At 45.9% G+C, this 17,648-nt stretch overlaps 2 protein-coding genes across 2 annotated transcripts in view; one reads left to right on the top strand and one right to left on the bottom strand.

The window, feature by feature from the left end:
• Jmjd1c (jumonji domain containing 1C) overlaps window positions 1–2,780 on the top strand; it is a 209,239-nt gene extending 206,459 nt beyond the window's left edge. The window contains exons 26-27 of the mRNA XM_013514771.1: window positions 1,346–1,477; window positions 1,864–2,780. Of these exons, the coding sequence (XP_013370225.1) occupies window positions 1,346–1,477; window positions 1,864–1,953 (222 nt within the window). The 3' untranslated portion in view covers window positions 1,954–2,780. The remainder of the gene's footprint in view (window positions 1–1,345; window positions 1,478–1,863) is intronic.
• A 6,515-nt stretch (window positions 2,781–9,295) lies between these two features.
• On the bottom strand, window positions 9,296–15,979 carry Nrbf2 (nuclear receptor binding factor 2; the record flags this gene model as incomplete). The annotated part of the gene is given in 3 exon segments (XM_013514912.1): window positions 9,296–10,436; window positions 12,226–12,266; window positions 15,895–15,979. Coding segments are annotated over 3 exon segments (843 nt in total), but the record flags the coding sequence as incomplete, so codon positions are not given.
• Window positions 15,980–17,648: the final 1,669 nt, after the last annotated feature.

Below are 17,648 nucleotides of genomic sequence, written 5' to 3'. Positions count from 1 at the left end.
AGAGTTAATGTCTCTTAGACAAGACATCCTCACAGGAGTCGGGCTCCTGTTGACTTGCCATTTATTGGCTGATTTGTCTTGGGACAGGCGCTGAACATCTCATCCATAGTCTACTGTTCTGTGAACTAGAACATCTGTTCTACAGACAATAATGAAGAGCCAGTGAGACTGTACAGAAATGCCGAAATGTGAGGCCCCCACTATTCATCCTCCAGAGGAGCCAGCAGCCTAATGAGTACAGAGAGAGAATGTTTACTTTACGTGCTACCGGGTTATCCCTAGAGGCACAGTGCTTGAGTTAAAGACCTCTGCAGTCTTCAGCAGCTGTCCAGGTGGTCGTGTGTCCAGAGGAGGAGTTCTGACCCCTCTGGAATTCCATTCCTCTGTCATCAATTAGATTTCTTTTCCCACAGCCTCCATTCCCACAACTATCTTCTTCATCTCACCCCTCCCAGTTAAATTTGTTTTGCACACTTTTAGAGTAAGTCTAAATGCTTAGTTTTTCAGTTATTTTTCCTTTCCCAGGAATTTTTATGACATTTTAAAATATCACTGGAAGACAGCCTAGTAAAAGACACAAATTCCAGATTGGATCAGCTTGGACCTTCCTCTGTTATTACACAAGCATTAATAGAAAGCAGTTCTAAGAAGTAGTGAAATAGAGTCTGTAAGTGCAGAATGGATACATACTATTGACTGGCTTCTTGTGAAAACCATTTAGTCAGGAAAGAGAAACTTTTGAAAAAACTGCTGTACTAAAGTCACAGGAGATCGGAGGGTCTCTTTAATTGGCTAATTTGAAAAAAGGGCACAAATACCAAAATCTTAGCATAGTCTGAAACTTTGTAGTCAGTACAGATACTTGGAACTACAGTTTTTATCCCAGTTCCTAACAAACTAAATTACATTTCCTGCTCTTTATTCTCTGGCGTAAGAGTTAGCACTGAAATGACCAAATTGCTGAAAGCCAAAGGAGCACACAGCACGTACGCTCAGACTGAGCGCCTCGTAGGTTCTTTCTAGTTAGCAGTTTGTTAATGCAACACATTTAAAAGTCCACTTTGACAAAATTAGGATCTGATTATCAGCCTCTCCAAAGGATTCCTGGAAAAGTTATTTTCTTTTTTATCATTTAAAAATGTTTCATTTACAGTCACTTTACATGAAGCTTTTCAGTGACGTAACTCTCATAAAGTGTGGTCTTCTACTTTGAAATCCATTTGATGTTTTAGAAAAAATAATTATTTGGCAGAATTGTCTTTGTGTTACTGGTTGTAAATAACTTAATTTCCTCTGCTCTCACCTCCTAAGATTTATATTTCACTGGTTTTTCTTTTGGGAATAGGTACAGAATTTTCACAGCTGTATTCAGGTAACTGAAGACTTTGTGTCTCCAGAACATCTTGTACAGTCATTTCATTTAACACAGGAACTGAGACTTTTGAAGGAAGAAATCAATTATGATGATAAACTACAGGTAAGAAATGGGTGCTTAGGCTTTGTATGTTCAGAAAATAGAATACACGCCTAGTATCTTAGGTGGTTGATTAGACTGTCAGGTTAGGATTAAACACCACACATACATTTAGTTGTGTTAGTTAGGGGGGTAGTTGTATTAATTTTAGTGACCTGTATTTTATCTTCCAGCTTAACATTTTCAAACTGACATTTTTCATCTCTGTAAATTTGACTTTCCTCAGCCTATGTTAAAGTTATTTTGTCTTGTTTGTTTCTTATTTACTACTCTCTTTAAAATTAAAAGAACTTAAAAAAAAAAAAAGTTATTTTTTCTTTATCTAGCAGTTGTCATTTGTTCATTTCATTCCAGCTCAAGCGATGAGAAATATCAATTATCTCTTTCAGATTAAAAATATCTTGTATCATGCAGTCAAAGAAATGGTGAGAGCTTTGAAGGTACATGAAGATGAAATAGAGGACACAGAAGAAGATTAACTGTGGTCCACTTGACGTCTGCAGGCTATAGGACTGGGAGCACCTTCCCACGCATGAATGAGGATGTGTGCACACAGCGACTGAAGCTTCAGAACCATCAGTGCCAAGAAATTCTCTTTGTAGTAATTACTTGTTACTGACACCACAGCAGTATAGCATATGTCACAGCTCATGTGATTCATTGTTAGTTATAAAACAAGCTAAATTCAAAAGCAGCACTACATAGCTGTTTCTGTATTATAGTGTATATGATGTTTGTGAAAATGTCAGATTTAAAATGATGTATTTATTTTTGGTAAAAACAGAAAACAAAATTCTATGCTATATTGTTGATTGAGTGTAAATGTGCCCTTGTACAGTTTAATAAAATAACTGATATTTTTCACTACATTGAGACAGTTACTGTGAGAATAGGACACAAACACCAGCTATTGCCTGCATTTGGGAAATTGCTGAATCGCACAGCAGTCATGTCATAATCAGAAAATTACTGCCAAATAATTGTAAAATTTGTAAAATACAAAGTATATTAAGTAGATACTAAATACAGACTCTTCAATATTTTGTTGAAGCTGTTGACTGTACAATTAAACATTTTCAAAAGGTGTAATTTATTTAAAATTGTCTCATTTTGGTAAAATTTATGTGAAGTTTTAAAGCTAAATATTAAACTTAATATGCTATGTAAATATATACATATATACATTTAATGATGTATTTTTTTAAACATCGGCCTGCTTTTGGTAAAGTGCAAGTGTTACATATGGCTTTGTACATTAAAGTTAAAAGGGGTTTTACATTTTCCATTAAAAAGACTTTATCAGAAATTGGGTTGCTCAGAGTCCCCTCTTTCGAGAAGCACACTGCTGACCTTGGACGAGAAGAGCTCACAGTCAGAGTAGGTCCGATGTGCGTGAGCCCGACGACATGCGGTACTTTGGAATCGCTTAGTGCCTGCCTGCTTGAGCTACGCGTGGTCCCTTTGAATTACCAGAAAAAGATGCTTTCCCACCACACCAATGGGACCTGAGAAGAGCAGAGCAGCAGCCCAAGCAGGGGTGCTTCGCACGTCGTTCTGTGCCCTGATTTTTTTGTTCACCAGCTCCCTGGAGGCTCAGACCTGGACCACACTTTGAGGGAAGGTGCAGTGTTTTAGTTATGATTGGCTTTGAGATGGGGTCTGGCCGTGCCATTCTCTACCTCAGGTGAGGTCTGGCCCACAGTGTGAGCAAGCGTGTTTCACGTGAGTGCCTCGGCTTGCGTGGGGTCAGGCAGGTGCCTGGGTGGGTGGTTGGGGCTGAAGAACACCGGACATGATTTTGAGCTTGCGACTTCCACAGGGCCTCGCGCTGGCCAGGCAGGCACTGTGCCAGAGCCACGTCCCCGGCCCCAAGCTTGGGGTTTAATACTGTCTAAACATGCCCCAACTGTGACTTCTTTTGCCTGCTATTTTCATGTGTTGTATTTGATACGGTTTTGGTGTGAAATTAATGAGTCTGATGCCAGAGTGTTGTAGAGATTCGTACCTGCTGGTCCCCTACGGTCCGATAGGACCCTCATGTGTATGGTTTTCTCCCAGAAGGGTTTTGCTCCCCCCTGCTCTTCCACCCTTGAGCACAGCTGAAGCCAAGCGGTTTTGAGCCAAGCAGTGTGGCTCCTTCAGAGCAAACCCACCTGGGGGGAGAGCGTTTTATCGTAGTCGGAAGGACTTCCTGTCTGAGGTCTGAGCTCTGCTCATGAACTCACAGGCTGGGAAGCTGGGGGTTACTGCTTGCCTTAAAATTTTTAGAGGAAGTCCTCTGACCGTCTGGTCTGTTCTTCATTCTGTGAACTCTGCATTCTTCAAAGACATCAGTATGTTATTTCCTTCCAGAAAGTGTAAGTCTTAAGTGTGTAGAAGAGTTTAAAAAATGTCAGTCAGGGTTCCCATAAAGAGAAACCCAAGCCAAGCGTTTACGCCCTTCCTGGCCTCGTGGGGGATGTCATTCGGACCTGCGTGCGGGTTCCTTCCACGGAGTGATGACGTACACGTGTTCGGGTGCATGTTCGCTGTGTTTTGGCTGTGTGTCCTGCTATCCAGTCACCTAGGCTGGGACTCAGACCTTCCCTGTTGCAAACATCTGACACCCAGGTTACACCTTGAGACCGCGTGGGGGGCGCAGTTAAAGTAGGATAGCTGCCATAGTAATCTCAGTCTTTGGACGAAAGTGGAGTGGCTCTTCCTGCAGTGTTGGCAGGCTCCAGGTCACCAGCTGCGTGGAAACTGACTTCCTTGGCTAGGGAGCTGTCATAGCTGACTCAGCTGTCCAGTCGGTACTCCGCGGGCTGTGGTTATAGCTCAGTGGTAAAATGCGTGAAGCACAAAGCCCTGAGTTCAGTCCCAGCACTTGGGGTGGGGAGCTTCCTGTAAATGAGCCATACGGATAGATTGGCCTTCAAAAAGACCTCAGCTCTGGGGCTGATGGAGGGTATACGAAGGACACAGTTTGTATGTGGGGGTCAGAACTGGACTCCACTTTGAGAGAAGGTGCAGTGTTTTGGTTATGATTGGTTTTGAGATGGGGTCATACTTCAGGCTGGTTTTGAACTCACTGTAGCCCACGCAGGCCTCAAACTGGGCTCAGCCACCACCCAACTGCTGGGATTACAGGTGTGTGGCACCACACCCAGCAAGAGAGAAGGCACATTTTTATGGCAGATGGATCCGCTGCTGCTTTGACAGGTAATGAAAGGTGTGGGTGGTTAAGACTGAACAAACACGCCAAAGTCCAAAATTAGACCCGAACTGACTCCTTCCCCTCAAGAGCGCTGATGGGGACCTGTCATCACGGTGGGTGATTCCCCATGCGCTGGAGATGATAGAAACAAAGGATGGAGGCAGGACACGCCGTCCGCAAGAGAGGATGTGGGGACCGCTGCTTCCAGCTGCTCGTGCCCTAGCTGAGGTTAAAGGGGAAGGTGCCATCTGACACGAACTGCCGCGGGTCAGTGCCACCTCCGCGAAAGGCGGTCACTGTGTGTGGTATGTTCCTGTCACTCACATCAGGACGTACAGGTTTCTCAATTTGTTTCTTGTAGAAGAAACTTTGCACAAGCCACATGCTCCAGTCCTCAGGCCTTAATCCTATTGTAACGTGCATACCCAAAGCCATCACAGTTGAGCTGACTAGAGTGTTTGAATCAAAGCTTTCTAACACCAGTGAGGCCACAGGATTGTGGCACATACGTTGAATTGTAACACCTCTGTCCCACTCCCTCCAGTAGGAAATGGTGTGGTTCAGGATATTAAGGGTGCAGGGAGTTGCTGGGGATATAGCTCCGCGTCACAGCACCTGCTCAGAGCCCAGTGATAAGTCACAGGTTCTAAATTTGCCAGCTGTACTCCCAGTTACATCATCATGGAAAACTGCTCACCCCTGGTCGCTGGAAGTTTTGAGGAACAACATAGGGATTTATTCGTCCAGCCCAGTCTACTTTCACCCGTGACCTGTGTCAGGACTCAGTTTGTTCTCAGTGTTCTATTCACATTTGCAACAGTTGATAGTGAATTTTTCAAGTCAGTTGAAAAACTTTTAATTAAATCAAATGAACCAAGCTCTCATATCAGCCAGTGTTGTATTATAGTTTTGTTTTAGTATTGGAGAGTGAACTCAGGAACTTTGCACTGAGCTACATCCCCAGCCCTTATTTGAGACAGAGTCTTGCTAAGTTGCAAAGCTGTTCAGGCAGGATTCAAATTTGTGATCCTCCTGCCTCAGCTTCCTGCGTGTTGGGATTACAAGCGTTGCACCACAATATCAGTATGTCCCTAGATGCTAACACATTTTCTTTCCTTGAGCCAGGAGACACTACTGTCAAGGGAATTCAACTTTGAGTTTATTGCACAGGTAAGCAAGGATGCGAATGTAACCAGTGGCAGAGCGCTTGGTAGATGAGGCCCTGGGTTTGACCCCCAGAGATGTGGTGGGAGGACAATCTGTTTGTCCCCTTTTCCCTTAGCCTGCGCTCCAATCAGGTTTGCTCAGCTCTGTTTGGTCTTGGCAGTGCCGGGGACTGAACCCAGGGCCTGGTGCATGCTCGCCGAGCACGCTTCTGTTGGGCCTCAGCCCAGCCTGTTTCCTTTCTAATTCACACTCTTGCTCAGGCTCATCTGCACCTAGACAGCCATTTTCCTGTCCTTCAGGCCCTACTACTTTTCCACAAAGCCTACAATTACACTGACTCCTTTATAATCTCAGTAGAAGGCAAAGTAGTATTCACTAATAGGTGTTCATTAAATATTTGGTACCTGTATTTGGAGTATACTGATTTAAACCGGGAGATGACTTTGCCTGTATATAGCTGTAAACCACTCTGCTTTCTAGTGAACAACTAAGGTTTTCTCTGCAACCTTTCTGCAGCCCACCAAACCCCTTCCCAGGGGGTCCCAAGCAAGCCTCAAGTTGGTTCTTAGGAAATAGGGGTATTGCTTCAGGCCTGCTTTGACTGCCAGCTTGTCCGGGATAACAGCAAATGCTAGACCAGCTCTTGTTAATGACTGCTTTCAACCTAACGTTCAGGAAGCGGGAGGGTGGCAGCCCACACAGCTCAGAGGTCTTCTTGAGGTTAAATCCAGGGAACAAAACTTGAAAGCCCAGGTCAGAAGTGAAAAACCCATAGTCTCAGCCTGCACAAACTTGGCCCGGAGCTCTCTTTAAAACACTTTCTCTTCAAACTGCGTTTCCATATTTGCTCTAGACTAGGCAAGCTAACCAAGACCTCCTACAGACCAATATTCCACATGAACCCTGGCACAGCCCAGCTGGGCTAACCCCGAAAACCAGAACAGTTCCTCACTGTCCACTAGGTGTCACTGTGGGCCAGCAGTATCCTTTAAAGGACTTCGTACTTCGAATCTTTTAAATCTGAGGACACTAGGAAAAAAGCAGCCGTACCCCTCACGGAGATCCCCGATTACACTAGACGGAGATCCGGACAAAGCACAAACCCAAGATCACCTATCTTCCATCTGCGATTGAGAATGATTCGACAGTCGTTATTACTACGGTTCACATCTTGACCCTGCAGTCAGGTTCTAAACAACCCTGTGGCAGACTTAGAGCTAGTATTGCTATTACTGAAGGATTCAGCCACAATGCCCCAAGTGAAAAGCATCACTATAAAAAACAAGCATAAGGCTTCTCACTAAGCAGAACAAACTGCTTTCACGAGATGTTTGTGCCTCCCCGCGCATCAGTTCTCTGGTGGAGACTGCGTGTCTTAGTTTAATGCAGTTACTGCATCTCGGCCAACACAGCTAGTCTGCTGGTTCTGCGGGTCAGCCCTTCTGTTCCTGCACACCAGACGGACAGGAAGCCAACACCCTCACCAGACCCACGGGAGGCAGTCCACACCGAAGCCCTCCTCACAGGGGCCCCAGGGACTGTCTCTGCTCATGACTGCTGTGACCCAGTACACAACCTCACAGTCCTCGGACTTCCTCGGCTTGAAGGATGAAAAGCTGACGACATTCAAAAAAAGGATCAAGTGTTAAAAAGCAGAAAGAATGTATTTAACATGTCAAATTGACTTTGGAGAAAATATTTTAACAAACTTGATACACCACTAGAGACAAATTTTTTTTTTTTTTTGGTCTTTTTGAGACAGGGTCTCGCTATGCAGTTCAGCCTGGCCTTGAGCTCACTTTGTAGCCCAGGCTGGTCTCTAACTTGCAATGATCTTCCTGCCTCAGCCTCCTGAGTGCTGGGATTACAGGCGTGCACCACCACGCCCAGCTGAGACAAATTTTTGAAGGAACTAGTTATTTTAAAAACATTTCCTTTTCGCTTAAGGTTCCAGGTAGTATGCATCTGTGGTTACCACAGCAACAGAGCTGATACTTACTCCAAGTTACCGCCCTTTGAAACAAACGCTCCTTCCGGGAGTTAGTCTGAAAATTTGCAGTGAGGACTCAGAACAAGACTTTATGAGCTCCTTTGCTCTCGTTTGGTTTCTGGTGGTTTGAGACCTGGTTTTGCCCTATTATTCAGGCTGACCATAAACTCGGTGTCCTCCCACCTCAGCCTCTACTGCTGGGATTACAGGCGTGTGCCGCCAGGCCCAGCATGGAGGCGGCGGCCAAAGCCCACAGTGCCCGCTGTCACAGGTGCCCTCCTGAGTACTAACCAGGCCCAACCCTGCTCAGCAAAGAGCAGCTCACTCAGGGCAGTGTGGCCCTAGATTTAACCCTCAGCTGGTTGTCCAGACCTTACAGCAAGGGGCCACCAGAAGACAGGCCACGTCTCTCAAAGCAATGAGCTTTGGGGTGGGGTGAGGGGTTTGAGAAATGGTCTCGCTATGTAGTCCAGGTGGCCTTGAATTCACTATATGGCCCAGGCTGGCCTCAAACTCAGTGATCCTCCTGCCTCAGCATCAGGAGTGCTTGAGACTACAGGCGTAGAGGAGTGCACGACCATGCCCAGCCCAAACCATTCTTAACCATTTCAGTGCCTCAGGCTAAACTCCAGCCAGGGCAGAGGCAGTGCACCCAAAACAGAGGTAACCATCTGCTCTGGCAGCCTAGGAAATATGTTATAGTCTTGGTCAGAACACATTTAAACCTCAGGAACTTTCAGAATGGCTCTTAACCAAAAGCCTGCGAACAGTAGAACAGCACCCTGAGGAACTTTATACTCTTTCACTTCCCTTCTAAGGGTTAAAAGACTACGAAATACTGAAAGACCCAAGTCCGGAACACGCTAAAGAAACCATTCAAATTCCCCAAGTTTGTAACACAGAAGGAGCCGCTCAGTAACTTGCTTTTAAACTATCACATCCAACAAAGGTATAAAACACAATTACTTTATTGATCTCTTACAATCGAACACCGCCGGCCCCCACTGCTCCACTCCAAGTCAGGAAAACAAAAACTGCTTGCTTGGTACTTTCAAACGATGCACTATACAACAGAACTGAAAACGCGCCCTGATTAATTATGTAAACTGTAAAATTTTTAAAAAGCATAACTAATAATTTGGTTCCTTTCTTCATAAAATGGAAATTTAAACATTTCTCCTGATAGTCGTGAGGTTATCATTCTGAGTAGTGCAAGGGTGGCGCACACAGTTCACCTGGAAGGCTGCGTCTCACACCCCTTCTGTAAACTCAATGTGCGCGACCACGCAGACAGTCAATGCATGATGAAGGGCGTACTTCAGATACAAGACAGCCCCGAGGGCCACTGTATTATTTAGGTTTTGCATTATCTTTTATGGCGTTATAGATTTTTTTTTTTTGGTCTTTTTGAGACAAGCTCTCGATATGCAGCTCAGCTGGCCTTGAGCTCACTTTGTAGCCCACGCTGTCTCGAACTCGAACGATCCTCCTGCCTCAGCCTCCCGAGTGCTGGGATTACAGGTGTGTGCTACCACACCCGGCTTATGGCATTATAGATTAATTACATATAACATACTTTCATACATTTAAACCCTGAAGATTCAAAAAATAATTGTTGCTTGAAGATATTATTCCAGGTAGCCATTTGCTTTGGATCGGGAGAACGCCAGCCCCAGCCGTGTGTGCCAAGGCAGGGTCGCCAGCTGTGCGAGAAGCAGACCGCGGTACGCTTCACAGTGACGTCCCGCGTCCGGCGCACCTCTCTCCCTCAGAGCGGACGGACGAGAGAATTCTGGGACTGCCCTTGCCTGTGGTTTTCCCTTTTTTTCTTTTCTGGATTAACTGTGTTACTCAATTATTTCCTCTTCTGAACTCTCTCCTGACCTTCCATTTTAATTACTCATAAATCCTTTCAGGATGTCCTCAGAGAGCTCCATAAGCGGAAGCTCTGGAGATGGAAAATCCAAGGGAGGAAGGTTGGGTATTGGAATGTCCTTGGCTTTCCCGGTATTTGCTGCAAACTTCTGCCAGGTTGAGGAGGCTGCAGCACTTTCTGAATGTGGTGGCAGGCTCCAGAGCTCGGATTTTTCTACAAAATCAGCATCCACATCCAGCTCCTTTTCTGCTGAACCTTTTAGAAGTCTGGCCTTTTCGGCCCTTAGTTGTTTATTTTCTTTCCTTAATCTCTCATTCTCGGCCACAAGGAACTCCACGTGTCTCTTCAGATCTGCAATCTTGGTTGCCTGCTCCTCTATAATCGTTTTGTCATCTTTTGGGGCTTTGCTTCCAATGCACGGCTCCGTGGGCTCACTCTTTTGCTGAAGTAAGTACAGCAGTGTGTCTGGATCCCTGTCAAAAACCCCCTGGACTTCAGGGAGGCGTCTCTCTGCGGAAGGGCTGTGCTTCTGAGCGAGAAGGGGGTTCTGGGCCTCCGCGTCCTCCGCAGACGGCCTGGGCGATGCCTGCAGGTGGGCAGCGACGTCCCTGTCCCTGTCCGCGTGCTGCTGGGCCTTCAGCCGCTCCTCACGCTTCGCCCGCTTCCAGCGCTCCTGGATGAGGAGCAGCTGCTTCATGTGGCTGTCCCTCTGCAGCTCCAGGGACAGGCGAGCCTGCAACAGGGAAAGGTCAGTTGGCAGGATGAACACTCGTCCCTTCAGTGTTTTCCAAAAGCCTCCCTCCTGAACAATCAATACTTCAATATTTACAATATGTTTGCAACTCAACAGAAACAAAGAATTTCAAAATAACTAGGTATTTCTAGGTAAGCTGGAGAAAGGTGTTATTCATAAACAAGGTACCGCTCATCCGGAAAACTAGAAGTCCTACTCCCAAACAACAAAGTAACTCAGACTTCTCCTGAAGATGCTTCTAACCTCTGTTGAACATTAGAAATCCTCCCTCCTGGCGTGCCTTCCTCAGCGACCAGCCGAAACCCAGCAGGGTGAGGAGGCTCAATGCACACCTGCACGACGCGGCTGTCTGGTGAGCAGGCTCTATAGCAGGGGTGGCAAGCGTTCAGAGCTCTCAGTAATGACAAAGCGCCCGCTGCGGCACGAACGCCGCAGGTCACCCCCACTGTTCTATACTATCAAAGACAGTGGTCAGAGACCCAGAGTTCACTATGAAGACTAAGTGGCTTTCTGGCTTGTCACCAACATCCCTCAAAGAAAGTAACCCCCTCGCTCAGTTAGACAAACAGGACCAGCATTTTACAATCAAGAAATCAGCTTTAGGTTTGAGGATACAGCTCAGGGGTAGTGTCTGCAAACCATGCACCACAAAGCCCTGGGTTCGGAGCCCACCGCCGAAAACAAAAAAACAAGAATCTCCTGTAATCCCAGCACTTGAAGGCTGAGGCAGAAGAATCTCCAGTTCAAGGTCAGACTGAGCTACACACTGAGTTCGAGTCCTGCCTAAACTAGAGACCCGTCTCAAAAAAAGCTGGGAAGGAGCTCAGTGAGACTTGCCTAGCACATACAGGGCCCAGGTTTCAATCCCCAGTACTGCGAACACAAAAACCCCTAGGAGGCAAGCTCTCTCTCCAAACACAGAACACAATTTTGGGGTTTTCTGGCAGCACTGGGGACTGAACCCAGGGGCCTGCACTGACCTGCCTCACCAGTCCTTTTTATTTTGAGACAGGATCTCACTTAACTGCCCAGGCTGAGCTTGAGCTTGTAAGCCTCCTGCCTCAGCCTCTCAGAGTCTTGGGATTACAGGTGTGCGCTACCACACCTGGTGAAACACAGTAAGTATAGGAATGCAAGAAGAGACAAGGGGGACACTGTTCACATTTACGTTACCATTGTTAGGCAAAGGACAGCTGAGCTGGCTTCACCAGGGCGGCTCTTCACTGTGAGCTAAATCAGGTCAAACACGAGCGGTCCTCAGGAAGGTGTGAAGTGGGGTCTTTAACGGTGTCTGGTGCTCGGCCATCTGCAACTCTCTGAGGAGCAACTATGGCAGAACTGGTTGCCACACCGGGGACAGCCGCAGGAGCTTTTATCTCCTCTCTAAAGGATTCCACTCTTGCCAATTTTATTTTTGGCTTTTGGGGAGAGTTTTTTGGTTTGAGATGTCTCACTATGTAGCCCAGGCTGGCCGTGAACTCATGGCTACCCTCCTGCCTCAGTTTCCCACATGCTGGGATTACACTGCCAATTTTATATACTTTTCACTCTCCTTTTTTTTGTTTTAAGACTGGTCTTACCATGTTGCCCATGTGGGTCTCCGACTCACAATTCCCTTTCCGCAGCGTGAGTAGCTGGGTTACAGGTGGCTACCACATATCTTACATATTTTTGACACAGCTTTTTTAGAGGAATATAACGCTTTTGGTTTATAATACAATTCAGGAGTCCAAGAGCCCTTGCAACAAGCATGAAGAGTGTGTCTCACCTGCTCAGACTGTGTCAGCTTCATGGCTTCACAGAGGTACGCTGGTGAAGGAAGAGGCACACGAGCGTGAGTGTCAGCGCTTTGTAACTATCGGACTAAAGAAGGGTTTTAATACTCACATCGCAGAGAGCTGGCCTTACAAGCAATTATGCCGTAACTGGAGATTCTTTTAAAGGGACAGGACTCTCCGAGGATGTCGGTGGTACAAATGTAAATATTCCCCAGCCCATCTTAAAGCAGGGTTCTGCTCCATAACCTTCCAGATGCTGCTCGATGGCAGAGAGCAGGTGCCCAACATGCAGAGAACCTGGGTCAACCCCAACCCCTTACAGGAAACCCCAACAAACCCCTAGGATTGAAGATGTTGCACTCAGAAAAACAGGTTTAGGGGAGGTTAAAATGAAATAAAAACCTGTGGACATCTTACTTCACTCTGCTCAGAAAGAGACTATCAGTGACTCTCTAGCCACCCAAACACCTGAACTGTATCAACTTTTGCCTCCATTAAAAACTAAATTTATCAAATTGTTTCTGGGCTATACCACCAACATACTACAAATACAGTCACTAGTCAAGCATGGTGGCGCACGCCTGTAATTCCAGCTCTCAGGAGGCTAAGGCAGGAGGATCACTGCAAGTTTAAGGGCAGCCTAGGCTACACAGTTCAAAGCCAGTCTGAACTACTGAGACCCTGCCTCAAAAAACTAAAAGCCAGTTTGAACTACTGAGACCCTGTCTGAAAAACCAAAAACACAGTAACTAAAAGCCCTAAGAGAGCCAGGGATATAGCTAAGTGGCACAGAGCCTGCCTGGCAAGCACAAGGTTTTAAGTTCGATTCCTGGTACCAAAAAATAAAAAAATAAAAATAAAAGTCCTAAGAATATGTAAACAAATTTACTGTAAGGAAGTTACTAAGGATAGTATATTACATTAAAGACCTTCAATTCTGGGTGATTTGGTTTGTCTGAATACAAATAGTCAATGTAAAATCATTCCTTTTCCTCTAGGGCTGACTGCTAGACAGCTGTTCTGGCCTGGCCTCTGAATCGTCCCCCGGGGCCCACATGCTGAAGGCTTGGTCTCTGGCTGACGGCACTTCGGGAGTGGGAAAAATTTCCGTGAGGCCCAGTGAAAGAAACTCAGGTGACTGGGCCAGCCCCCGCAGGATGAGACTGGCCCTGGAGCACTGCCAGGAGGTAAGCAGCTTTGCTCGCCCACCAGCTCCCCCGCCAGAGGTTTGTGCCTTGGCATAGTCCCACAGTCACAGGGCCAAGTAACCACGGACTGAACCTTGAAAACCATGAGTCAAAATATTTTTTTCCTGCTTAAGGCTAATTGTATCACCTATGTTGTCACGGAAACAGAAGCCTAACACAAGAAACTGGTGCTGTGCAGGTGCTTCCATGTGCAGCTATCCCTGGTGATGTGGGTCGGAAGCCTTTGGAGTTGCTCTGCAGGCCCAACCTGGCAAAGCCTAGAAAACTAGAGAGCTTCCAACATGGAAAGCAGAGCTTCACGGGCAATGCTGGCGTGAGCTCGAAAGACCAGACGTTGACAGCAACGCAGAGGGAAGGCCAGGCTCCGAGGCTTCATTTTCTCTGCTCTTTGACAGCTGGACAGAGGCTCACTTTGTTTCCTTCAATTCTCTCATTTCAGACTTTCCTTCCTTGGAGTTCTTCTCAGGTGGTGACCTGTCCGTGCAACATCTCTACAGGGATTTTCCGAGTCACTTCCTTCCATACAGAGCACATCCACCTCCCTCTCTACCTCTCAAACACCTATTAGGAAGCCCAGGTGCAGGTGAACTGAGGAAACCGTGCATTCGTCCCAACACATCAATCTGCAGCTCTACTCCACAACACAAAGCTATTTTTAAGTCTAAACTCCAAGTCGGCTCAGTAGGGCTTACTAATCACCTGAAGTTCTATCTTCACAATGAAAGCTAATGTGATCTAACAGGTGGACTCTAGAAGTGTGTGCTGTTGGGGAGGGATCTGAAGTCCAAAAGCAGTTTTAAGTCCTTAAAGACAAAGATGAGGTTAAGAATGAAACTTCTCTTCCTTGTTATTCAGAACACCCTGCACCTCAGTATACAACGTATGTGGATCCCCGCTCCATTTTAACGTATGTTACACGTATATAACTATGACTACTCTGTGCTCTGCATCTGTCTCCACGGTGACTACAAATGTAACAGTCTGAAAACATAATACAATTAGGAAGTATTTAAAGAGCATGAATTGCCAAAGTTAATGTTAGGCAAGGCCCTAACAAATTCACCATAAAAACACACCAAGATTTATGGGCTACCTACTATGTGCCCAAATATATGGATTACACTTCAGCAGTAAAACTAATCTTTTAAAAACAATATTTGCTCTGAAAAGTACTGACCTACAAACAAAAATCATGAAGAGAATTTACCCTAACCAGGGCCCATGTAATCTGTATCTCAGAAGTAAAACAACACGGAGGGGCAGACTCCACCAGGAAAGAGGGCGGCTCCCGCAGAGGGAAAGAAGGGCCTTCTGCAGCAGGAGCACGGCTCTCAGGAGGGTGCCTACGCACTCTGGATGCCGTGAGGAAAGCCCCGCCCTCACAACTTTTGGGTTTGTGACTCAGCCACAGACGTTGGTCAAGGCAAACAGGCCCCTTCACTATTTCTGAGTAGAACATATGCAAAGCTGCTTGGCTGACTGAGATAAATTAGGTCTTTGATAAGTGAACAATTCTTTTTCCTATTTCCTCACTGAGGCGCTAAGGACTGGACCACAGAGCTCATCCCTAGCCCCCACTACCCTTTCTGAGACAGGGTCTCACTGAGTCACTACACTGGCCACACGAGGCTTAAACTTGCCTACTTCCACCTCAGGCCCCAGAGCCCTGGGATTACAAGTGTGCACCTCTACACCCTGCTTGTTGTGACTTTTATTCTTCTTTTTTTTTTTAAAGAGAGTAAGAATTTTAGAGAAATTAAAAACGATACAGAATTTCAAAACAAGATGACAGGACATCAACAACGGTTGTTATATTGCATATTATCTTCAAAGCAGTTGTTCAGATTACCAGATATAGGCATGCAAAATTGATCAAAAAATTAAGCACTAACTGTCCCTTTCAATAAACCAATAGAAATTAGTAGTACAGTTATCTTAGCTTCTCCTGTGTGTGTGTGTGTATATATATATATATATATATGTATTTTTTCCCCTTCCTTTTCTTCATTCCCCCATCCCAGTTATTCTTTCCTTTTGAGCAGTTTCTCTCCCTTTCACCATGTCTACCGGACCGTTCCGATTTTATCTCCTCTTCCAGTTTCTCACACTAGGGAGATAGTCCGATGCTTACACATGCGGGTCTGATTTACTTCGCCTATGAGCATGGTTGCACCATTTACCTATAAAAGCCCCGAGTTACTCTAAGTGCTACAGGATACTGGGGAAAAGAAACTCTCTTCAGTTTCACAATCAGTATTTCATAAAGATCCAGGTGTGGTGGTGCACACCTGTAATCCCAGCACTTGGAAGGCTGAGGCAGGAGGATCCTTGTGAGTTCAAGACCAGCCTGGGCTACAAAGTGAGCTCAAGGCCAGCCTGAACTGCACAGGGAGATCTTGTCTCAAAAAGACCCCCCAAAAAAAAAAGTATTTCATAAAGAACTATACTCACCTGCAGCCTTTTTGTGACAAGAAATAGCCTCTTCGTATTTCCCCGCAGCTAGTAACCGGTCTGCTCGTCTGCTCTGCTGATGAGCCTAGAAGACAAACACCCTAAATTCCTCTGAATTATAAAGTACACAACTGTTTAAAAGCAAAACGGAGGCTGGGGTACAGCTCATGAAGGCAGAGAGCCTGCTTGGACACCCTTTTCTCAAGACAAAAACAACTGCTCACATGAGAGATGATGCTGGTCTGTCACACATCAAATCATCATTACAGCTACATCTGTAAGGAGGGCTACTTAATGAGGAAGGCCTAGGAGTACAGGACCTGAAAGTTACCGACAGCTCCTGTCGGCTCTACCATAAGCCCCCTTTTGTGAACTCTTGGCACATATGCCTCCCTTTTTGAGGTACAAGTCCACACAGTTTAGGCTGGCCTCCACGGCAATCCTCCTGCCTCAGCTTCCCAAGTGCAGGGATTATTATAGATGTGTGCCACCATACCCTGTCACATACCTACTTTTTTGTTTTGTTTTTTGAGACAGGGTTTCACTATGTAGTCCAGGCTGTCCTTGAACTCACTGTGATCTTCCTGCCTCAGCCTGCTGGCTCCACATACCTGCTTGAGCACAGTGACATTTTTTTTTTGAAAGTACAGGTCCCAAAAGGATTCCTACTGCCAAATAGTAATAATAATAATAATAAAGTACAGGTCCCATTAAATTTTTCTATGTCAAAACCAGGGATGGTGGTGCATGCCTTTAATCCCAGCACTTGGGAGGCGGAGACAGCAGGACTGCTGTAAGCTGAGGGCCAGCCTGGGCTACACTGTCTCCAAAAAAAACCAATTCGTATCAGAAATCGAGTAAGCGCAGATTATACCAGGCTCTCTCAGCTTAAACACTATGACAGGCACGTGGTCCTGGCTAACCGTCTGCCTCAGTTCTCCCCTCTCTGAAATAAGAGTTGCTGCAAGTAAAAAGCTGTGTTACACGCATACACGGACTCTCCATAAGAAATGCAGCCATCATGTATACTGCAAACATGTACTCATAAAAAACTTTCAATGAGAGTTCTGAAAATTACTGAAGTGTCACAGCACTTAAAACGCTGCCCAGGACACAGCACCATGCAAGTCCATCATTACGCTAGTACTGCGACAGATATAAAAACGTTGGAGTTGACAATGTACTTGGGAGAACTACAGTGAATTTTTTAGAACTAAAGATACTCTAGGAAAACTACCTTGGTAGTTTCGTACTTCTATTATTTGTTGTTGTTGAGACAAGAATTTTGCCATGTAGTTCAGGCTGATCTCAACTCGGTGCCCTCCTGCCTCAGCCTACCCAAGTGCTGGTGTTACAGGTGTGGGCCACTACACCCGGCAGTAATAATTATTTTTAAAGATTTCACACTTTAATATTTTTTTTTGTACAGGGGATTGAACCCAGGGCCTTCACTGAACTACTAGTACCCCAGCCCTTTACTACTGGACAAGGTCTTGCTAAATTGTCCAGGCTGAGCTGGAACTTGTTCTCCCTCCTCAGTTACCCACGGTGCGATGGTCATTGCTGTGTGCTACCACAGCTGGTCAAGAGCTCACATTTTAAACCCACGTCTCTCTATACAGTTCTTGGCTGAATCTTATAGCCAGGTGTGATGGCACATGCTTGTAATCCCAGCACTCGGGAGGTGGAGGCAAGAGGACTGCCACGCGTTCGAGGCCAGCCTGAGACCCTGTCTCAAAACAGTAAACAAACAC

Source organism: Chinchilla lanigera, unplaced genomic scaffold, assembly GCF_000276665.1.
Source record: "Chinchilla lanigera isolate Chin_1 unplaced genomic scaffold, ChiLan1.0 scaffold00024, whole genome shotgun sequence".
NCBI classification, from domain to species: Eukaryota; Metazoa; Chordata; class Mammalia; order Rodentia; family Chinchillidae; genus Chinchilla; species Chinchilla lanigera.
The sequence above is the reverse complement of the archived record's forward strand: the minus strand, read 5'-3'. Positions and strand labels throughout refer to the sequence as shown.